This window comes from Sceloporus occidentalis, unplaced genomic scaffold (genome assembly GCF_023333645.1).
Source record: "Sceloporus occidentalis isolate IW3139 unplaced genomic scaffold, rSceOcc1.0.p SCAF_1, whole genome shotgun sequence".
Lineage (NCBI taxonomy): Eukaryota > Metazoa > Chordata > Lepidosauria > Squamata > Phrynosomatidae > Sceloporus > Sceloporus occidentalis.
In genome coordinates, this window is record NW_028316981.1 from 239057205 (window position 1) to 239081648 (window position 24444).

The 24444-nt window shown below is 38.9% G+C and overlaps 1 protein-coding gene across 1 annotated transcript in view; it reads right to left on the reverse strand.

Moving 5' to 3' along the window:
• The window catches only part of TRPM6 (transient receptor potential cation channel subfamily M member 6), an 87430-nt gene extending 64880 nt beyond the window's left edge, over nucleotides 1-22550 (reverse strand). The window contains exons 1-15 of the mRNA XM_089480182.1: nucleotides 22494-22550; nucleotides 22136-22215; nucleotides 20958-20996; nucleotides 20081-20261; nucleotides 18500-18713; nucleotides 17198-17322; nucleotides 14646-14817; nucleotides 12228-12402; nucleotides 9071-9194; nucleotides 8134-8206; nucleotides 7947-8047; nucleotides 7501-7635; nucleotides 6293-6346; nucleotides 5804-5944; nucleotides 3239-3367 (exon numbers count right to left, since the gene is read on the reverse strand). Coding sequence (XP_089336308.1) covers nucleotides 3239-3367; nucleotides 5804-5944; nucleotides 6293-6346; nucleotides 7501-7635; nucleotides 7947-8047; nucleotides 8134-8206; nucleotides 9071-9194; nucleotides 12228-12402; nucleotides 14646-14817; nucleotides 17198-17322; nucleotides 18500-18713; nucleotides 20081-20261; nucleotides 20958-20996; nucleotides 22136-22215; nucleotides 22494-22550 — 1800 coding nt within the window. The remainder of the gene's footprint in view (nucleotides 1-3238; nucleotides 3368-5803; nucleotides 5945-6292; nucleotides 6347-7500; nucleotides 7636-7946; nucleotides 8048-8133; nucleotides 8207-9070; nucleotides 9195-12227; nucleotides 12403-14645; nucleotides 14818-17197; nucleotides 17323-18499; nucleotides 18714-20080; nucleotides 20262-20957; nucleotides 20997-22135; nucleotides 22216-22493) is intronic.
• Between the last annotated feature and the right edge of the window lie 1894 nt (nucleotides 22551-24444).

The window sequence follows — 24444 nt, forward strand, 5'->3', positions numbered from 1 at the left end:
TTGTAGATATTAGACAGTTCAGGCAATGTTTAACACACGCCAGAGTAATACTTTTTCAAAGGGTTCTTGTAGCACCATTGAGACTAAATGAGTGAAAGAAGTTGTAACTTTAGCTTTTGGCTTGAGCCAAAAGGCCCGTTCTTCCCTGCCACCTGTTCTATTTTGATAGCACAAACCCCAGTTCTGGTGTGGGCAGTCCAGACAATATCTACTATGTCCCAAACCAGAAACAGGGCAAAACAAGGTTAAAATGCAGTTTTATAACTTACCTGTTGCTCCAAATCTTTTAGGAAGATCCAGAGCAGTAGCACCAGATCAGGCCCACAGCATGTGGTTGCCACGGGCCTGATTCAGCTGCTCTGTCAGGGTGATCTGCTTTGCCCCTTCATCTCAAAGGTGCTACAAGATCCTTTTGCATGCTGATATTCAAGACTAACATGACTATGTCTTTGAATTCTACTTTTAAAAAAATGTTTGTCAGGTGTGTTTGCATGATAAACCAATGCACTCACCCCTTTGGAAGCTGTAACAATAACAAACCAATCTTTGTTTTGAATTCTCCAAAAATAGATAGGCCTACATTTTTTAAAAATGATTTACTGTACAGTGCCTTGATAGTCTTTGTGGAGAGGGCATGTTAAAAATAAATAAATAAATCAAATTGTTAGTCCCACTTCCAGTAGATCTATTGAATCAATAGAACTTATGTAAGTATAGATTTGCCAAGTTCCCATAGAGTAGATCACTTTGCTCTAGTTGGGACTAAAAATTGGAGGTAGTCAGAAACATGTAGTGGCAAATAAAATGTATTCTGCCATTACCATTTAAGCCATATGATTATAAGAAACAAAAGAAACAGTATCAAATAGGTTTTTTTAAAAAAAATCTAAGCCATGTAAACACTATCCTTAGTATGATTTTTCACAAGTACAGCAAACAAAGTAGGAATTAACTGTTATGTTTAAAGCACACAGCATAGCTATTAGCTAGATGATGGAGACAAATGACTCAGAAGCAAAATCCACTAAGTTCAGTATTTCATGCCGTACAGAAACCCCACATGGGACCTCTGCGATCTGTGCTCCTGACATGTCTAACACTGTAAATGGCCTTTCTGGTAATGTAGACTTTTATGGTTCAGAAAACTAATGGCCCTTCCAGTGTAGTAGGACCTCTGCACCTTTCACAACTAGAAAGTCGTCATGAGCTTCTTTGCACTGAATCTTAGGGTGGGTCTATACTGAGGACAATACTCTGGGCTGCCTCCAGAATTTTCTAGCCCTGACTTCCCCCTCTTACCTGTATACTCCCAAGCAACACTGGGTGGTTGTCTACACAGTGTCCCACTGTGCCACCTTCCACAGCTGCAGCCACCAGTGGTATGGGTTTCTCCCTCTGGGAACAAAAATTATTCTGGCCTCAGTGGAGTGACTTGCATTGGTGGTGCTGGCAGCAAGCAGCACAGTAGGATGTTGTGTAGACATCTGCCCAGCATCATTCCAGAGTGCTCCCAGTTTTCTGGGAAGATCTAGAGCAAAATGTATGGGTTTTTAAAAAGCATATTAAGAGAAGTATGAACCAGATTCACTGTGAAACTACCCTTCCAACATTTAGACAGTTGAATTGGGCCTTTGGCTCTGAGTCATCTATACATGGCTACATGACGGTGGGGAAAACATGCCCTTACTCAGTGAGATTCAGGCAACCAGGGATTTGCTTACTGAAAGGGTTCTCAGACATTGTAGTATCTTAGTGTTGTTTCCAGCTGAAACTGCAAGAAGTATGAAGAATAAAGAGTAATCAAAGATCAGACATGAATTCCTTTCTGGAAAAGCTGGGATACAAAGGCTGAGTAAAGAAATGTTGTTTCACTCAGCAAAGACAAGGAAACATGTCATGGTATAGACAGAACTTAGGCAAAATCTATTGAGCCCCTTCATGGCTAGACAGCAACAGGCCTCCACCCATATTTGTTTTGTTGTATTTCCTACTGACTTTCTTCACATTTGCAACTGAACAAACATTTTGACTTCTTGGAAGGTCCTTTAATCCTTAAATTAAAGAGGAACAATGTGCTGCTGTCAAAATGTTAAATTGTTAAACAGCATGAGATGCCTACAGAACTTTCTTTGGATTATAGAACTATGGAAAATAAAGAATTGTGTTCCATTGGGGTGCCGAAATCTCCATAAAGAAAAGTCATCTGAAATGTTTTCAATAACCCACTGATCTGTAGTCATTCATTTACCTGAATGCCTTCAACCTTCAACATTAAACACTATGGACCACCCTATGCAGAGTACTGGGAGCCACCCATACTTTGGCCTGTTACAGACAGCCAAAATAAAGCTGCTTTGAGTCACAGTGGAGGTATGGTGTTTCAATGATGCATGCGTCCTAAGAGTCCAGAAGCCGCACCAAAGCCACGCTCCAGGCTGGTGCGTGGCTTTGGTGTGACTTCTGGACTCTTAGGACGCATGCATCATTGAAACACCATACCTCCACTGTGACTCAAAGCAGCTTTATTTTGGCTGTCTGTAACAGGCCTTTGTCAACTTTATCTGATTCAACCCTCAGACTAATGCCTCATCACACTAGTGGCAAATGATCATGATGGAGATTCTCCTCATCTACTGTGGACTGGTTAAGTCATAAAACATAACCAAAACTTCAACATTATCAGGTCGCCAGCCAAAGGGTTGTGTACAGTCTCTCAAGCTGATACTTCAGGGTTTCATTCCTTCTCCCTCTTTGCATGTGGAAATGTGGAGGAAAGAACAGACTCTGGTACCAGCTCAATCTTACATTGGGTTTCAGGCAGCACCAGCAAATGCCAGCTGAGAATGACCAGCTTCTCTCTCTCTCTTTCCTCATTCTCACAGAAGGAAGGAAGATAAAGAGTGAAACTGATCTCTCTTGTTGGAGATAACAGCATTATTTCTGCCCATAATTTGCATCATTCTCACTGGTAGGGTAGGTGGCAGTTAATTGCCAGGAACAACAGATGAAGCCCATTAATTGCCACTTGCCCTTCCCAATAAATATTTGTGCACCATGTGATGGGATTTGGGAAGGGTCTGAACCTCTATGTGCTGTAGTAGGCCTTGGAGTCAGAGCTGCCACACACACACACACACACTGAATCTGTCTAAATAATCGGGTAAGAAAACATTATTTCCCCCACCCCCATCAAGTGCTTTTCTAGCAAATTGTATGAGTAAACAAAGCACCACAGTACTTTATATTTGTATGGTTGTGCTGTTCTGATGAACTGGGAATGCAAGGTATTTTCAGCAGATCCATTTTTACTCCCCATCGGATTGTGATGGTGGAGGGAGAAATTCTGTGCCAGACTGGTGACAGCTCTCTGGTTCCAAAGAAATTGCATGAAACAAAGAAAGAGAAAGAAATATATTAGGTATAGAATGTGCTAGCATTATATCATCATCATCATCATCATCATCATTGCAATCTAAGTTAAGCCACACTGTGTTAAAGAATGGATCAAAATTATATGTCAGATTACGTTTATAAACTTTCACTTATTCATTCGTGCACACAGAAGTGTTCTGCTAGCTGGAAAGGATCATGACAGATTTTGCACATTTTGTCCGTATTTTTTGCATTTTGCAATTCTTCACAAAAATGATGTTTGTATGAAAAATAATGTATGTTGCATAATATGAAACTAAAATGGGAAGAAAACCTCTTTTCATTCTTAGAACAAAAACATCCTGCAATTACAGAGTTATTATTGTTGTCTTTAATTAGGTGCCTTAGCATTCTTTTTCACCAATGATTTCAAACATTTAAAATATCTTTATATTTCTATACTGACTTCTGTTTCTTTTATAACTGTACTTCCAAAGTGTCTAAAAATCAGCATTTCCCTCTTCTGCTCTTTTGCAACTAAAAAAAACCTCAACTGCTCTAAAACACTCATGGTTACATTTGGTTTTCTGAAATACACCAATTTTATCTTCACTTCTATAGCTGTGTATTTTATCAAAAGAATTTGCTCACTTTATAAGCACACCCTGTCCAACCATTTTCATATAGGACAAAAGTATTTACTTCAGATTTCAGAACCACCATCACTCTACCACAAGAATGCTTTAAAATACTGCCAGACACAGTTATTTAACAAATGACTGCAGGCCAATGATGGGGATATACTAGCAGTAATTGATAACTCCACCAAACCCATGAGTTCAAAGAAAGAAAAATTACACATAGACAAAGGATTCTATTTAAACAGGAAAGAAATAAATGCAAGGGATGGATTCCTCCTGAGGAACTACACTACTGTAAAATAAAATAATTGCACAAGCACTTGCACAATAGTTGTGTGCATAGATCCACAATGCAGCTGATTTTTCTGCAAGGACACACATGGCCTTCACTTTTTGACTTGGTGGTGGGGAACTATTTAATCATTGTATAACAGATGTATAGCATGTTCTTGGTGCTTACTGCATAACTGGTTGAGCAACACCAAGAACCAGCGCAACTATGCTGTGTTAGGTGTGCACCTCATCTTATCTTGCTCAGATAGATAGCTTCCTAAATAGTATTTTTAGGTCTATAGGTCAGTGTGTCAACAAACAATATGAAAATGATCCTGTTTTACAAATCAGACAGTGCTTTTTTTGCAAACAAATAATTATATTCCAACTGACATCCATTAAGTATTGATCTCCACAATTCTATTTAAACATTATTTTTCAGACTGAAAATAAATGTGATTAAACTGGATGAAATTACATTACTTGCTCTTCCAATGTCTTTTAACTATTTTTGTTGTTTTTTTAAAATTCATTACATGTATATCACAGCTTTCCTCCAATAAGATCAAGACATACATGGCTTTCCTTTTTCCACTGTATCCTCACAATAATCTTGTAAGGCAAGTGCTGCAGAAAGGGATGGGGGGCACTTGTAGTCCATGGGCTACAGAACTCCCACTGCTGATTTAGACTGTTAGATTGAATGTGTGCTTGTGTAGAATATATTCACCTATCGATATGTCACTGTCCAGATCAAAATTGCTTCTCTTTTAAAACACAAACACACACGGAGAGATAGGGGATGTCACTAAGGCTAACTACACCTATAGAGATATAGTATTCTTATACCCTTCTATACACTGTAGTCCTCTGAGGGACATCCAGTTACTCAGGAAACATTTTCTTTGGCCATCCCCAGATTGTGGAATGACCTGCTGGGAGAGGTTTGTCAGCTTGAGGCACTGAGTTTAAAACAGCAGTAAAGGCCAGTCCTCGCAGGTCTATCCATATAATTTTGATATTATGAGTTTTAAAGTCTTCATTGATGGATTTTTAATATGCATTAGTTTTATATGCTCTTTTAACTGATGTTACATGTAATGTTATTTGTTATTGTTCCCACCTCAATCCATAGGGAGAGGCAGGTAAGAGATAACAACAACTACTAGTAGTAGTAGTAGTGGTGGTGGTGGTGGTGGTGCAAACAAGGAGGAGGAAGAGGAGGAGAACAACATTGATTTTCTCGGGCAATAAAAAACTTAGAAGCAGCACTTGGGCAGCAGTAGAGGATTACAAATGAATTAAAATGGCATATGGATCCTTTGTAAAATGTGAGTGAATTAGCTCTGGTGATTCCACAACAAACACTCCTCTGGAAGACATCTGAATGCTGGACTACCAGTATTCCAGTTCTGTTTGCTTAATAAAATCCCATTTCCATCCTAGATTGTACTAATAGGTTGGCCATCTCCTCTAAACCTACATTAAAATAACTGTTGCTTTTTCAATGAATGTACCTTGTGTTTCCTGTAAAGGCTGTTGTATAAGACTCTGAAATGTTTTCTTGTGTAGCTGCTCTGATAAGCTCCACCAATCAGATATTCTATTACCAGCCCGATATCTATCAGTGATATTTTATAGCCCACTGGAAGAGTACTCTGCAAGATAAATTTTTGACATTTTATGTAGCAATACATAAATATTTAGCAAACCTATAGAGTTTTAGTCAGGTGTCACATATTCTCAGGAATCTTTTCAATCCTTTAGGTTATTTTTCATATTATTATCTTGATGTTGCAAATAGAGAGTTTTAGGTTTAAAGACAATGAATTACCAGTATACAAGGCCAACTAGTATGTTCACAGCTAAATCAGAGTTTGAATCAGGAATTTCATGGTGCTGTACAGGACAGCAGCTAGCAAACTGTGATAAATATTAATGATCTCCAGTGCAAAAGCTATTGTCTAAAAGAGTCCTTGCTCCTCATTGTTTGGAATGGTGGTTACCTGTTTTACATCACAGACAAGATGGCGCAGAAGAAGATTTGTTGGCCCTTGTTTCTGGAGTTAGTAAAAAATAAGAACACAATAAATGAAACAAATATAAGAAACAAAATAAGATATAATTAATTAAATATGAAAGAATAAGTCAGGAGCATCAAAACAGCCTGTATCTGTGTACATGAACCCTTATCAGAAGCTGTGTCATAATATACAAAATTCTGGTTTAAGATGTGGACAGAAAATAGTTGTACTTCTATAAAAGAAACTTCACAGCTCATTGTTCAACTGCACTCCTCACCCACTTTCCAAACAAACATGTCAGAAAACTTCATCACCTCGCTAAGACTGGTTAGAAATTCATCATTCTTGCAGATTCCTTTTTACTGCTTTGTCCATCTACTGTCTACTACTGCTTATTTGTGGGGAGAGGGGATTATTTCAATTAAGCAAGAAGTGGGCTACTAAGTGTAAATGGCAATACATTCATTTTCATCCCTACTGCATCATCTTGTATCATTATAAATTTTACAGTGTTTTTTGGGACTTGCATGAACTCCTCTTCAAATGTTCTGGAAGTCTGGTTGTCATTTTCCTAATATTAACTTTGGGGATGTCCAAGCATTCATTGACTCACTCATTCATTCATTTATTTTCTATCCTCCTTTTCTCCAGTACATGACTGAAGGTGACTTATAACAATTTTAAAAAGAGTACAGTTAAAGCCTATTTGAAACAAAGGTTTAGAAACCAGTAAATAAACAATTCTACTAAAAATGCTGAATTAAAGCTGCTTAAAAAACACATTAAAACATTGTAAAAAGGATAAAAGAACAGCAAACCCCATTAAAAGACACTTATGCCACAGTAAGTTAGAAGACAAAGGCCTCCTAAATAAAATGTTTGCTGGTAGAAAGAAGACAGAAAGGAGGCCACATTTGAGAGAATTCCAAAATTTGACAAGAGCCACTAAGAAGGCCCTCTTCCACATCTTCATCAAATGGCCCTGGGATGATGACAGGAAGGAGAGAAAACCCTCCCCTGAAGATTTTAAAAGTCTGGCAGGCTCACGTCTTTGTCATTTCAAATAGCCCCATTTGGATCAAATCAATGGACTAAGAACTGGTTTTCTATTATTACACTGTAGAGTTGCTTTAAAACACAAACTCACACACACCACACACAAGTTAACTGGGTGAATTCCAGGCACTCACAGTATTGTACAGTTCCTCTAGTCGGGCTATGGTAAGAAAACGGTGTAGGTTTACTCCATGTTCTATCAGCAGCTTGACAAATTCTACACGATCCATTACCAAAGCATCCAGCATTGCTTGTTCTAATGACCCAACCTTCAAATAATGGAAGAAAATACAAAGGAAGAAAAATATTTATTCCTTATATTATTATATTTTAAAATGCTAGGGTCCAAAATCAGGGGACAAAACTCAGATATAAGATGCTCTTTAGACTAGATAAGCAGAATAAGTCACAATAAAGCAGAATTATAAATGTGAAGTCGAAGGCTTTCATGGCCGGCATCCATAGTTTTTGTGGATTTTTTGGGCTATGTGGCCGTGTTCTAGAAGAGGTAGCCTGAAAAACCCACAAAAAACTAAGAATTATAAGTATTTGCAAACAGAATAAAGAAAGTAAATGTCACCTTCCAGTGCTGTCCGTAAACCAATATATGCTTCTTAGCAATGTCCAGTCTGTTCCAGGCCAGTGCCAGATTTAGTTGATCTGGGGCTGACATATTTGTCCCTATAAACAAACAAAACTTCTCTTAGATTTAAATGTACACTTGCATGTCTTTGGAGGAAGATGCAGCAATGCTGGCATGTAGGTACCTTTCAATAGTGCAATCAGGATGGCCAGATCAATGTCTTCATGTTCCTCTGACTCTGCATCAAATATTGTTATCTGTCAAAACAGGAAAACATCTTACTGAGGGAAAGAAAAGAACAAACAAAAAGACAATCAAGGGCTGCATTGTCTGGCTGGAGAAAGATTGTAGAGCACACAATTTAAAGGTAACTAACAAGTGGACAAGAATGGGGGAAATGTGACAGTCCAGATGTTGTTGAACTGGAGCTCCCTTCATCCCTTACTATGTTGGCTAGAACTGATGGGATTTATAGTCAGAAACATCAGGAGCAGCACATGTTTCTCATCACTTGTTACTGGAAACACAAGAAAGAGTTCTTCAGTGGTAACTATGCGCAGATGACTATATTTGAACCATTCCTGGGAGTTAGGGATAAGATTAGGGAGAGATAGAGTTCTGGCTGGGTCCTGTACTGATAGAAAGGAAAAGAAAGGCAACAATGCTTGTCCAACAGCACGAGAAACTCCTAGACAAGATTTCTTCCCAGCATAAGGTTGAAAGAAGCCTTTTGATAGGTTACTATGAGAACACTGCCCTTTGTTCTAAATTAAAAGCACATATCCAGGTAACTTGTGTAATTCCGGTTGGTAACTCATGCAACAGTTTTTATCAAACCTTGTCAGAAATGAGAAGGCAATTGTCTATAATACTCAGAGGCCTTGCATGCAGTAAATAGGTATTCACAGTTATTATTTCTGCCACAAAATGACCTCATGTTATCTTCAAGTATGCAATCACATTGCTGTTAAAAGGACTTGATTATGGATAAACTTTGCACTATGATAATTCGTTTCAAGATGATAACTTTAGTGGAACCACACTCAACCTAAGTAAAAACGTAATGGCATTGCAGAGAATGAAATCAATAACAACGGGTGTAATTAATTCATCACACTTACAGAATCCCTGTATTCCATACACTCCATTAAAATTTTGAACAGATGATGGGATTGTTTCTGACCCAAACTGAACATATTCTGAATCATTAATAAAATCTCTTCTCTAAACTGAGGACTCAGATTCCTGGAAAGACATATATATACAATAATAATAATATTACATCATTTATTCTTATTGTCATTGATCTGTATTCAATAAATATTTTTGAACAAATTAGTAACACCTAAAGCATAATCTCCATCCCATCTTTAAACAGGTTGCTCACAAAAGGTGATGGAGGATGCATCTCTGGATTACTTGCAAATGGTTCTGACTTAAATTAATTCAGCTTTGTACATGGCTAGTTATGGGAATTCAAAGTACAGTAAGTACCAGTAAATAAACCCAACAGTGATTAGCAACTGGACTGGTTCAGAAGTAAATTATTTGCCAGTTCCTTTTGTTGATATATGCGTAGCTGGCAGAGGAAGAAGACCTAAGTCCAACTTGCTTGTTTTTATTGGTGGACTGGGCACAAGCCAGATAGAATTAAATGTGAATGAAATAGACAGTTGGTGCCGCCAGCAGTTTTCCCTTCCTTCTGTACTGAAGTACTGAGAGAGGTACTGAAAAAATAATGGCTTCATGATATTGCCAAAAATATAACATAACCAGATGAGAAATCAATTTTCATCAGAAAATATTTCCAAACTAAGTGGTGAAATATGTACTAAAACTGGGCAGCCAGCTGGAGGAAGGTGATTGAAATGAGATCCTGAAACGATTGAAATGAGATATCAGATTCTTGGGAATATTGTAGCCATAACACCACTGGGATCACAACTTGACCATCAAATCAGCTTTAAAAGTGTTACTGCTAGATGAGCTAACTCCTGTGCTTCTCTGGAATCATCTTGCAAAATTAGAAGATAAAGATGTAAACGTCAATGGCCAAAGAATAACCAAAGAATCCTAAATTGGCCGGGTATAACATGTACTCAGCACCAACCTTCAGCAGGAAGTAGTTTGGAAAAGTTATTTTTTGGACTGCAGCTCTCAGACCCATTCCCACCCAGAATGGCACTTAAGGCCTAATTCACACTATGATTTAACCTGGTTTGCAAACCAGGTTATAGGTGCCTTGTTCACACTTTAGTCAATTACACCTGCTAGTGTGTTCGGGGTGAATCGCCACAAGCCTGCCTGAACAAGTTCTTTTGATTCTGGGTCTTTTATCAACTCTTTTGAAAAGACACGGGTTGCCACAAATGTGAATGTGCTGCCAATCACATTTGGAGCGCCCAGGAGGGAGGGGCAATGGGCAGAGTGTGGGAAGAAGCGTGGAACATACTCATCCCACAGGTCTTACCAAACCGCCATTCTTTTTTCCCTCTTGGTGCTCGTGGCTCTTTGTGATTTCAAATTTCCCACGCTGTCAAGTGGTCCCTTTAAATCATCATGCAGATGTTTTTTGCTTCTGCCAGTGAATTGGTTCCCTTTTCCCTGTTGGCCAGAGGTCAGCAAAGTCAGAGGGGTTCCTTGGGGGGGGCATGGTATGACATGTTGTTTTTTTTTTAAGACAGCTTCTGCACACTGTCACATTTGTGTGGGTTCACAAGGGCATCATGGGTACTGTGGGGGGATTGTTCTCTGGCATGCATGCATCCATAGGTGACATGGGGGATTCTTCCCTGGCATCCATGAATCCATGCATGCCAGAAAAGAATTCTTCCACAGCACGCATGAATCCATGCATGCCAGGGAAGAATCCCCCCACAGCATCCATGGCCTGCCCCAGCAAACCCACGCAAATGCGACAGTGCGCAGAAGCTGTTGTTGTTGTTGTTTTTAAAGGCGCACCATGCACCTCTAAGGAACTCCCTCCCCCGACTTCCCCAACCTCTGGCCAACAGGGAAAAGGAAACCAATTTACTGGCAGAAGCAGAAAACAGCTGCACAGTGATTTAAAGGGACCACTTGACAGCATAGGAAATTTGAAATCACAAAGAGCCCCAGGGAACCACGAGCCCTGAGAGGGGAAAAATACTGGTGATTTGGCAAGAATTGTGGGATGGGTATGTTCCACCCCTCTGCCCACCCTCTGCCCACTGCCCCTCCCTCCTGGGTGCCAGATCCAATTGCGATATTCAATTGGTTACAAATTTAAATGTGAATTTTAATACGAACACGGACAGCTTCAATTGTTGCAAGCATAGTGTGTACATCTACCTTTAAAGCCCTACATGGCTTGGGCCCGAGTTACTTGAAGGAACGCCTCTCCCTACATAATCCACCCTGCACTCTCAGAACATCTGGGAAGAATCTATTGCAATATTCAAAGACCAGGCTAACATCAACTTCCCATAGAGCGTATACAGCCATAGCCCCCAAGTTATGGAACAACTTGCCGGAAGGGATCTGTCTTATTACCACCTTAGATGCCTTCAAGAAGGCACTTAAAATTGATTTCTTTTGGAGGGCCTACTCACCCAATCTTTTATAAAGAACCTAAAAAATTTCCACTCTGGCTGTAATTGTGCATTTTAGATGATGTTTTTATCGTTTTAAATTGCATTTTCTGAGTGATGTATTGTTTTATTGTATGTAATCCAGATGTAACTGCTGTTTTATGGTTGTAATCCCGCCTTGATCCATCAGGAGAGGTGGGAAATATAAATAAAAATTATTATTATTATTATTATTATTATTATTATCTATTCAGTGTCAAATCGATCGTGCGATATGAACCAATCCAGTGCAAAAACGTGAGTGTGAATGAAGCCAAAAATTAATTCCTATGAAAACTAACTTTACAGGATCCAACAGAAATTGTATATTACAGGAACAACACATGATAAATGAATACATAATAAAGATATAGCCAAAGAAGTAAATATCAGCAGCAAGCCCAGAAAAAGACCACTTAAAAAGCCCTCTGAAAACTTGTCTATGCTCCTACATTGACATTCCCCAGGAGAGGTCAATATGCTCACAAGGAAGGAGCATTCACCTGGTATTCAAAGAGGCATATTTATCACATAATTTAAGGGGAAAGCTTAGATTAGTACTAAATGCAAGTTCTCTCAGCTCCCCTACTTTGCAAAATTAATTTTAGTTACTTTTCTAAATATTTGAATACATTAGATTAAAACAAATCTATAACTTGAGAGTACTCACGTCACATCTGCTGTGTGCTTATGGGTAAAAGCAAGGAGGTCAGCAGCTCTCCCAGTTCCCTCGTAAACTACTACAGGGATGGCAGGTTTGTCCCTCACATATTCCCACACTGTCAAGATCTCATTTGGACCACCTTCCACCAGCAGCCCAACTAAAGGTACTCCTTGTCCCATTCCTGTTCAAAACAGCACAAATTGTAACCAGTAATATCAAGCAAAGTTTCTTAGTACAGCTTTATAATCCATTGCCATCCCCATCAGGGGGAATAGGGAGAGAAATGGAAGAAAAGACTGCTGTTACCTGGTTAAAGAAACCTTAGCTGATTAATAAAACATTCAGTCAATTAAATTAACTAATCTCTGTTAAATTTCCACAAAATTGAATATAAGTAAAGAAATCAATTGGAATCCTGTTGGGCAGTAACCTACACTTATGCATTAATAACACATTAAACACAGTACAGGTGAAACTGAGACAGCAGATACAGACATGGAAATTTATTCTTGCCTGTATAAAAAACACTTGGGAGAAAAAGGGGAAATAAATAAATAAATAAATAAATAAATAAATAAATAAATAAATAACCAACCAGCTCCTGCCCTTGACTGGATATTGTTTAAAATCCTTATAAGGATATGAATATCTTTTGCTAATCCAAATAAGTACAGGTATAATTGTTTCCAAGGCTTTTGGCTTGTCCAGAGGAACTTAAAGATAGAAATGAAAAAAGCTTTCAGATATAGAGATGAGAAGGGATGAGATTCTAAAATAAACAGCTGCTTTCAGGTGAAAATCTTTTTCATGGATATATAGGACTAACTTTTGTTTAGCTATATTTGAAATAATTGCAAATAATAATAATAATGTTTTTAATTTATATTCCCCACCTCTCCCACAGATTGAGGTGGGATTACATTAATAATAATAATAATAATAATAATAATAATAATAATAATAATAATAATATAGTTTATTTATATCTCCTGCCTCTTCCACGGATCGATTACAACCTTAAAAGTATAATATACAATCAATACAACAATAAAATACTAACACTGAATTTACCAAGAATTCCTATTAGTTCTCTAAAAATTACAATTCATCCATTAGCCAACAATCAGAGTCAAGGAAGAGCAGTCATCATAACCTTTTTATATGGAATTCATTGGATAAGCCTGCCAGAAGAGATCCATTTTGAGTGCCTTCATAAAGGCCTCTAAGGTAGTAATGAGATGGATCTCTTCCGGTAGGTCATTCCATAATCTTGGGGCCGTGGCAGTGAATGCTTTATGTGAAGTTGTCATTAACCTGGTATTATAATATTCTAGTAAGAACTTCCCAGATGTTCTAAGAGTGTGGGGCAGATTATGTAGGGAGAAGCGCTCCCAAAAGTAACTTGGGCCCGAGCCATGTAGGGCTTTAAAGGTAATAACCAACACCTTGTATTGCACCCGGAAGCTAATTGGCAGCAAGTGAAGAAATTTCAGTATTGGTGTTATACGGTCAAACCTAGATGTTCTGGTGACCAATCTGGCTGCTGCATTTTGAACCAATTGAAGCTTCCGAATTTGGTACAAGGGTAGCCCCAAGTAGAGCACATTGCAGAAATCTAACTGAGAGATTACCAGTGCAAGTACTACTGCTTCAAGGTCCTTTCAGTCCAGGTAGGGACGCAGTTGGCGTATCAACCAAAGCTGATACCAAGCACTCCTGGCCATTACATCTATTTGGGATGTCAATTGTAAGGACGGATCCAGGAGTACTCCCAAACTGCAAACCTTGTCCTTTAGGGGAAGTGTGGCCCTGTCCAGGACTGGGTGACAAAACTCCATCCCTGGACTTGGGATACCTATCGCAAGTACCTCTGTTTTCTCTGGATTCAGTCTGAGTTTGTTCTCTCTCATCCAGCCATTACCGATCCAAGACAGGCATCCAGAGGAGAGATGCCATCCCTAGTCACTGCAATAGTCGGGGGCATAGAGAAATAAATTTGGGTGTCATCAGTGTACTGATGATCCCCATGTCTCTGGATGATCTCTCCCACTATAATACACGTATAAATGACTTTTAAGTCAGTTTAATGGTGAACTATATACATTGTGCAAAAAGAGGATCATATAATGAGCAAGGGTTGAAAATACTCAAGGTGTTTATCAAACAAGGTTATAACATGCCTCAGTTATCAATCACCTATGTGGAAAATATGTCATGCTGATACTCAAAGGCATATTGCTCTATCTTCCTGGACCAAGGATAAGGACTATGAAACTGCAATTCCCATCAGCCCTCACCCTTGGCTTTGATTCTTAGGATTGATGGACATTCCAGTATCTGGAGGGTCAAAGAGCCCACCTTCCCCTAAAAGAAGTGCTGAGAGAAACAACTTATAGGAAAAAAAGTGGAATAAGCATTACTTACTACTGTGTATTTTCTGAAGTGACAGGTACTTCTCCAGATTTCTCCTAAGCTTCATCTCATTGCCATACTTGCCCACTGTGCCATCATCAGCCAGTATGAAATGGGAGTGCATGCTGTTGAGTGTACTCAGCTTGCTGAGAGGGTTGCCCAGTGTCTGGTACAGGCAGACTACCTGAGAAGAATCAAATTTAAAGACAGCTCCTCCAAAACATTATAATATTGTCTTGAAGATTGCCCTTAAAACAGGGGTGGCCTCAACATAAAATGATGTGAGGTGATCACCTCCAGTAGCAGGTAATGGGAGGTGTCAAGCACATGTTGAAAAAGAGAGCTGTGCTCCCCACAACCTGTCATGCAGACCTTAAGCTGCCTACTCCCCTCAGTAACAATGTAGGGCACCACACTTAAGGATTGTGTTGAAGGAAATTGAGGCCCTGTACAGACAGACCCTTTGCAGAGTCATGGCAATGTGCTAGAGTTGTCTTGGGGTGGCGCGTGAACATGCCCCGCAACCCTAACCACGTCGCCATGATGCCATAGCTGTGCGGCATCATCCAGATGGCATGCACAGCTATGACGTCATGCTGCGCTTCATTCAGATGGGCCCATGCAGCAGCGATGTGCTCGAGCCGCCACTGGCCGTTTGTGACGGCGCAAAAAGGAGCGGCTTTTCAGCGTTCCTTTTTTCACGCAACCGCGCCGTGCAATTTTGTTGCTGCAGCGCAGCTACATGAAAAAGTGAGGCAGCTCCCTGCCACCTCTTTCTGGTGGTCTGTACCCCACCTGACTTTCCTGCATAGTTGACTTTTCTACACAGAATGTGTCAAATCAGGCAGCAAAATGTGTTGGTGGGGCCCTAATATCTAGGTCAGAGATGGAACCAGGTGAGGAAGAGGGTGAGACATCCACCATGTAATCTCTTTGTCTAATAAAGGAAGTATTTCTCTCACAAAGGTCTTATTGTTACAGCAAAACATTTTACTGTGAGCTAAATTTTCAGGGCATTCTTTTTTGTCTGCAAATATCCGTGCAGTCAGGCATAATTCCATGGGAAGTGAAATCTCATGTGGCCTGGCATCACCTTGCAACATCACAGACTGCAAATGGGGGCTGTAAGCAGAATGGTAAGGTGCATTTGGCCACCTGGTGTACTGTCTGTTGCGACAGAGTTTCTGGGAAACTCCTCTGCAGACAGCCATTTCTTTAAGACTGTGCTAAGGACTGGCTGGTCTGGGGTCAGGCTGAGTCTGCCAGAATGATGTCTGGTCTGTCCAACCCCAGGCCAAGGCTGTTGATCTGCATCATCTAAACAGGGTAACTCTAGGTTGTGGGAGAAGGCAGGCCTTTTGACACACACATACAGTCCCTTTATCACGGAAGAAGGCTGTTCTTCAGAGGAAGCTAGCATAGAAACTATGGAAACTAGATGAAGACGGATTTCCCTCCCTCATATGTATGGTGACAGACAATATTTCTCCCTGTCCTTTTAAGAACCTAGTAGAATGCATTTCAGTGCTACTAGCTGCTAATAATAATAATAATAATAATAATAATAATAATAATAATAGATTTATTTCTAGCCCGCCCAATCACAAAGAATCCGGGTGGGTTACAACAATAAAATACAACAAATTACAATAGAGTTAAAAAATCAAACTCTAGACCTACCACCACCCCCATTCCCAGTACTAAAACAGAATTAAACAGTAATAATATTAAAACATTCCATAGTTTAGGAGCAGTAGTAGAGAAGGCCCTCTGGGAGACAGATGTTAGCCTAGATTTTTTTGGCTGTAGTAGATTTCTTCCAGAGGACCTTAGTGTGCGGGACGGACACTATTAATTCATTTTCTGAGTGTATTAGAAACTGAAGTTATTTTATCATAATTCAGTTTAAATATATAAATTAAACACTTCAAATTGGATTATTTGGCTACTATATTTAAAATTATTAGAATGTGCTTGCTTGTATAATTAAAAACTGAGTTACAAATACTTTTTCTGTACTTTCTGTACTGTGAGATTGCAGGTAACTCACAGTAAAGCTCATAAGTATAAAAGCAGGACTCAGTTCTGTAGATGAATGCATTCACTATTAAGCGGTATAGGAATGTAAATGCTAAATGCTATTGCTATGTATTTGCCTAAAAAGATGAATTATCAAAGAAAACAATTCAGTTCAATACGCAGATTAAACTGCAAACCTCAGCTATCTTTAAAATGTGCCATGTCTTTTGAAATAAAGTGACTTATTTTCCTATGTCAATAAATAAACAAAGATGTGCAGTTTCATCTGAACTATAGAGGGGAAATGGGTAACACACACAATAATCGGTTCCCTGTTCCTACATCAGTATATGTATCTATTTGTATACATAAACTGGCTCACAGACATGCATGCATCTGATTACAAGTTATGCCAGCCCCTTATTGCCAATGATGCACATTTGTACCTATGGAACCCTAGTTCTCCATTGTACATGCTTTTGGTTTAAGGCAAACAACACTTTTAGATAAAAACAAAACAAAACAAAGAGCCTTCATTAACTCACATCTTTTCCAATGAGGTCTTTCTGGTTCTCAATTATACCCCAAGAGGGGATTCCAACTGTGCAGATCTTTCTTAAATATTGGGAGGCATGGACTTTCAATGCATCTCCCACATGCTTGGACACACCTTAACAAATAAGAAGAAGCATTTCTTACAAAAATGTTTTATTTATTTTGATCATAGCAAAGAAAGCCAACAGCCGTTATGGGGCCAATCACTCCAAGAACTAATGATCTTCCAAGGCCTGCTGATCTCTAGGCCTGGTATCAACCACAATAATTTGCCAACATTACTAGGAATAAAAGGTTTCTTTCCATTTAAATATATTTTCAAAAGAACTGAATCAGATCTTCCAGGGAACCTTCCATAATGGGATGCAACTATCTTTATAATCATCCTTTGGGGAAATTACAGTACAGAAGCAAGTGTATAAATATCCTGAACTACAAAGACAAAATCTCTGGTCACAGGGTATTCAATTAAAACATCCTTTTAGCATCATACAGAGTATAGCATTACTTCTTGTAAGTAAAATGATATCCTATATACTGACAGTTTACATAGTGTATTCATTACTGGGGGAAACATTTAATTCTAAAACTATAGGAGAACAAAAGTGATTGGACAAGACTATCATATTCCATCTGTCAAGATTCAGATTTTAAAAATTCATCAAAAATGTGTCTGCCTATACAGCTCCAGCAAACAGAAATCAAGTGGAGAGGCTTTGTTTTTAAGTCTGGTTCCTCCACCTCAGAACAGAAAAATGGCTATTTTGCTATTAAAAGTCAACAACTTCACTATGAGATAGTTGGCTTTGGTAACATAGAATGTAGCTCTAAAAATTATTAGTGAACATAAGCCTACTTCCAAATTACAAACTGAGTAACACATTATAAGCATCCACAATAAATATTAAAGGAGATGTGATTATTACAGTGGAGAAGTACAAGTTATAAATTGTCTAAACTAATGAAAACACAAAGTTCAAAATTAAGTAGCTATGTATGTTTCTCTGTTCCTTGTTGTTGTGTGTCTTCAAGTCATTTCCAACTTATGGGATCCTAAGACAAACCTATCATGGGGTTTTCTTGGCAAGATTTGTTCAGAGGGGGTTTGTCCTTGCCTTTCTCTGAGGCTGAGAGCATATGACTTACCCAAAATCACTCAAGATCAAAGGTTTCCATGGCCAAGAAGAGATCTGAACCCTGCCCTCCAGAGTCATAGTCCAATGTATAAACTACTACCATGCTAGCTCTATTATATTTCTAGAATATTACAATTAAAAATGATATTACTGTACCAGCATTGATGCCTTCTGTCAGTATCCATGCTCCTGTAGTCTCAGCAGCTTTGACCAAACCTTTGCTAAAAAGCTGCTTAAGTTTAGCAGGAAGTTTGAAGTTCTGGATTCCACCATGAACAGAAATGACCAGTTTTGGCAATTCCATCTGCCATTCATTTACCATGAGCTGCAACAAGTGGTCCAATTTTGTATCCCAAGAAGTTCTGATGTACTGGAGGATTATTAGAATGCATATCCATACAGAGAGAAAAGAAAATACTTCCATTTGAGGCATGTTCCAACACTATTTAGTCAATTGTCTTAATTTTCAATTGCCTGAAATTGTCATCAGCTGCCAAAATTGTGCTATGGAGGAGGAGGAGGAATAATCTTCATAGCTAGCATAATGTAAAGTTGCCTTTCACACACCCCAAATTCTAAAATACAAGTAGGAACTGAATTCTTTTATGATTTTTTCCCTAAAAGGTGTTGTCATAGATGTCATTTAATTTTGGCACAGTCAAAATTAATCCTGCCCATCCTCCAAACTACCACCCCAACATCCTGGCCTCTGTATAGGTCAGGATGGGCAACTGAAAAAAAAAACAAACCTTTTTGGCCCCAAAAGCTCTTAAATACATCCCAGGGGTGTTTTTGCCCTGTCTTTGGACTCCCCCATGGCATTTTAGGCTCTGGGGAGGCCTTTTTAACAAGTGAGGGAATGCCCCCACAACCTTCAAAAGAGCATTTGGGGCAAAAGTGTTTTTGTTTAATACACCACAAGGGCCTGGGGTCACAAAAACAGCCCTTGGGAATATACTTTGCACACCCCAGTGCAGGTAATGATAGCCAGAGTCTAACATACCAAAAGTGGGGCAAACTGGCCTATCTGATCCTTAAAATCCTGAGATTATAAATAATAGATTGGCATGCAGTTTGACTCATGTTTCAGAGCCAAAGCTTGGAAAAGTTACATTTTCACTACAGCTCGAATAATCCCCCACTAGCAAGGGAGTTGGCCATGTTTCTGGGCTCTGCTCAGAGTTCACACAGCGATAGCTTTCAGTACAAAATATTATGAAAATGGTGAAAAATGTATACAATCTGAAGGGAAAGAGTATTTTCTTGAGATGTTGTGAAGTGTCTGATCAATTTTGCACATGCTCGTTTTCCCTTGATATAGCAAAACTGGCTCATGAGAAATCATGAAGAAAATTCATACATTCTCGTATCTTTAAATATTTAACTCCAACAGTTTGATGTTTAGCACAGGTATCAGTACCTGAAGTTTTTACAGTCTTAATATTATATAACTAAGGGCCTGAACAGAGAGGCCAAAATAAAGCTAATTTGGGTCACTTTGGAGGTATGCTGTTTAAATGCTGCATGTGTCCTAAGAGGCCGGAAGCCATGCCAAACCCACGATCCACTCCTAAGAACTGGAGCACAGCTTTGGAACAGCTTCTGACCTCTTAAGATGTGTGTGTCATTTAAACAGCATACCTCCAAAGTGACCCAAAGCAACTTTATTTTGGCCTGTCTCTTTGGACCCTAAGTCAATTATACCTATTAGAATCCCATTTTAAAATGTATGCAAACCTTAGCATGGTAAGTATGATCACCATCTTGAAAACTGATAGTACCAAATGCATCAGTTGGGCTTGTCTTTGTATCCTTTTGAACAGACCATTCCTCATTCTCTTTCTCCTTTGCAGACTGAAAGACAGGCCAGCTATAATCTATCCCTGGATGGTCACCAATTAGCCGCCCACAGCAACATCTTAAACAAAAAGTCAAATAAAAATAGCTTCAATCTAACAAATAGTGTTATTCTGAACTATTGAACATAAAAACAACCACATTAATGTACTGCATGGTGATCAGGTTTTGCAGAAACCTTGAATAAGTAATCGACAGATTATTAAAATATTAATATATTAACATATTGACATCAATAATCAGTTCATACCTTTCTGACAGGAAAGATCAGACTGTATTCAAGGAAAGCACAGGAAAATATTGATTTCCTCCCTAATATATCTAAATAGTACAGTAATACCTGGGAGTTTCCAGACTCCCATTACTGTTCAGTGAAAAAGGAAAGCCTGAAAACCTAACTAGAGGTGATGCACACCCCATTGAAATTAACATTTGGAGGGCCACAAATTGCCACCCTTGTTCTATTCCAAACCTCTCTAAAATACAGTTTTGTCTTACTGGCAGCTGTGTAACAGTTTTCTCTATTTGTGTTTTTCTTCAATATCCAACAAACAATACCTATTTGCATAGAGGTCTTCAGATTCTAGCATCTAGTTTAACTTCCAAAGTGAATCTTGAGTGAATTTGTCAGTAACTTATTGAACTGAAAGTCTGATTAATAAGGAAAGGTTATACAGTGATTGCATTTTCAATGATAAACATTCAATGCCTATTGCTTACTTTACAAAGTACAGTCTCCATTTGTACATGGACTTACCGGATTAAATTCTGACATACTTGACAGCCTGCAGGACACCTGAGAGGGGAAATAGGTATAAAATACTAGTATATAGACAACATGCTTTCTATATAGTTGATGTTCATAAAACATAGTTCATGTTGAGCAGCAGAGACATCTAACAATGTTGTTGGTGATTCTTTGCTGACATTTTAAAAACAATTCTGAGCATTTAATTCACAGCTCCAAAATTCATACCCCCAGAAAGTCTATGTACCCATGGAAAGAGCTACAGCCGCTTCAGGCAATATTAAATCCTTTCTCATTCACAGTCAAGCAGCAGACTATGCCTTGCAAAAGCTTACTTTACCCTAGCCCAGATTATCAAACAAGCAGACCCAGGTGTTATTGAAGTTGCTGTGGGTACTTTTTAATTGTCCATTTCCTATTACATGCAAAGCTGAATGGATGCAACCCCTTTTGATGTTTGCATTAAGCAGTGTTGCACAGTTTTCATATTATAGTATTGTTTGTAGTATTGCACCACTGACCCCCTCCCTCCATTCTCTCATCCATCCAGTCTTTAGTATGAGTGCAGTTATGCCTGCTAGAATTTTCTAAGTTCTTTGGCATTGTTTTTCTTTTTTTCATCCTTTAGATTGTTTGTTACATGACCCTAGGTTTTACCCTTGACTTATCTATGAGTCATATCAAAATCCATAGTTTTGGCCCCCGAACCTGCCCTCAACTTATACATGAGGTCGACTTATAGTTGAGTATATACGGTATAGTTATCATCATGTCTTCCCTGGCTTTATTCTAGCTCTGTCAAGCTGAACTTTCTAGTTTGTAACTACCACACTTTGTAGTGCTATTAAAACTGCTCCACAATTCCACAAGGCACTTGTGATAAAGATCTCTCTCTTCATTCAATATTTAAGCAAATAGTAGTGCAAGATCTAACTGGATGGGTATTATGGCAATATAATAACTCATGGATTACAAACTGTGTGCTGATTAAATTAGCAGTTTATAAAGGGTGCTTGCCACTCTAAGGGAAAGAAAAAGAAGAAGAGGATACCAAGTTAGAAGATGGCTGTTCTAATTCTAACATTGTTACAGTGCATATTAGTACTGTAATGTGGTTTTTTAAAATAAAATTTCTATTACCGCTGCTTGTACAATTCAGTCAAAATAAAGAAAAAGAAGCAAAGTACCTGTGAGGATCTTTGGAACTTGGTACAATTCTTGTACACTCTCTTTTGCTGAAGACGGCCTCAATCCAGGATTTCTGGGACTGAACACAAATATTACATCTCAAATGCTATCTATGCTTTAGTAGATTTTAGTAGATTTTAAAAAACAGATGTTCTACAGTATTAGATCATAGGAACCTTCTTGCGATGTTTGCATTTTGATCCAGGCTTGAACACAGTTGTAATATAGTGAATTACACCGATTTATACAACCTTGTTCTTTGCTATGTCAGTAAGCAAAGGCATCTTGCAGCACCTTCAAGACTAACTGAAAGACAGAAGTTGGTAGCATAAGCTTTCATAGACTTGAGCCTACTACCTCAGATGGTTTAGTCTGCGCTGACTTGACTCTGTGTCTAGAAATCTCTTTCACCATCCTCTGCCTGGGAAATGCTGAATTGACAAAACTGATTCCTGCAAGATGATGATCTATTAATGCCTAGCAATTACTGTATGGTTATAGTGTATAACATGGTGCCACCTATTACATAGAGGTGTCAGTCTTATTTTCTAACAAACATTCTACCCCCACCTGCTATTACTGTAGCAATGACAATGAAAGGAAAACAGAAAAAAAATGCAACCTATCAGTCCTAACATCTAATTGAAATGCATATTAATTTACTATTTATTTCTGCAAGTGATGAAACATTTTAAAAAGCTGGATAGCTCCCCCCACAAAACACCATATACACAGGGCTTTCTGAATTAATTCCCTCACACAATCTATGAATGCCCTCAGCCACACTGTTGCTTAGTCTCCCCACAACAATCTGGCTCTGAATGGTAGAAGTTTAAGGTGTGTAGCTCTATGTAATCTGTACAAAGGCAGGGGACATCCACACAGCAGTTCACTCCCATTCCTTTTCTTCTACATTATATCTTTCTTTTGCTCATTTAGTTGAGAACAAATAAAAATAAGTAATGCCAAATGTTATAGGTGCAGTTAATCTTAAAAAACAGAAAAAAGCTGTAACTGTTGTGGCACAGACAATGGATTAACAAAGTGTTTCAGATTTCTGAACAATTCCAGATGATGTTATCTTCTCCTGTGAGCCATTAGCTAAGGAAAGAACTAATGCAGCCCCTTTTCATCATTGCTTATGCTGGGTAGGACTGCTGGGAGTTGCAGTCCAAACATGCAGTCCAAACATATCTAGAGGACTGCATAATTCCCATTCCTGGTCTAAATTTAGTTGTAATCACTGTAGCTGTTTTCTGTGGAATGGACATATTTTCCCCTCCTTTTTTTGAGAGAGAATTTAACATTGCAGGCAAAAAGAAAAAAAAGTTTTATTGGTGTTTTTATCTGGTCTTCATTATTCTCCAGAAATAGTTTGAGACAGGGTTGAACATCAGATTCCAGCATTAACCAGTAAATGTGGACTTAGGCTTCACTGGCCTTTTAACCTTTCCATCTTTTCTTTTTCCTGTTTGAATGACTCCTACGGGTGTCGACTTGTCTGTATATTCTTTCAAGTTGCCTTATGGCTTATGGAGGCCCCATGAATTTCATAGGGATTTCTTAACCAAGCAATATCAAAGGGGGTTCTGCCAGTTCCTTCCTCTAAAATAAAGCCTCCACCATCTAGGATTTGTTGGCCCATCCATGTACTAACCAAATCTGACCTTGCTTAGCTTCCAAGATCAGACAGGATCTGGTGTCTCTGGAATATTTAGGCTACTTGCCTTTTAATCCCCCTCCCCCTGCATTTTCACTGGGAGGCATAGCATTCCAAAATTCTGTGGAGCTGGTGAATCTGTTACCAGTAGGTTCCCAGATTTCATGACTTGGCACCTTTTCTCCTGTCCTCAGGGTTAGTGGGGGAAATTATCAGGGTGAGAATATTGCCCTGAAAGATTAGCATGTATATATGGCTGGCTGGCTGGCTATAGTCCTCACTTGATACACTTGGTATGTTTTATTTGAATAGCCTCGTCTCTGCAACTGAGACTGATGCTAAAAGTCTTGTGCTTAAGGTATCATGCTCAATGACATCACCAGGGGCTGTTCTTTATATCACCCTTTGTAACATCACCAGGGTCTTCCCATGTAGCATCAGCCTTGTAACATCACAGTAGGACATCTCTAGATCTTAGGTTTTGGCCTAACCTGGCAACCCTAATTTCCAAAGAGGCAATGAATGCAATGTCAGCTTTATGGCTGTCCTCTCACACTTGCTCCAAGTTCTGTGGGATCAATCCAGGTGCTGGGATTTACTCCTAACAGAGATTTGACAGCAAAACTCTGGTGTCACAACAAACTACAG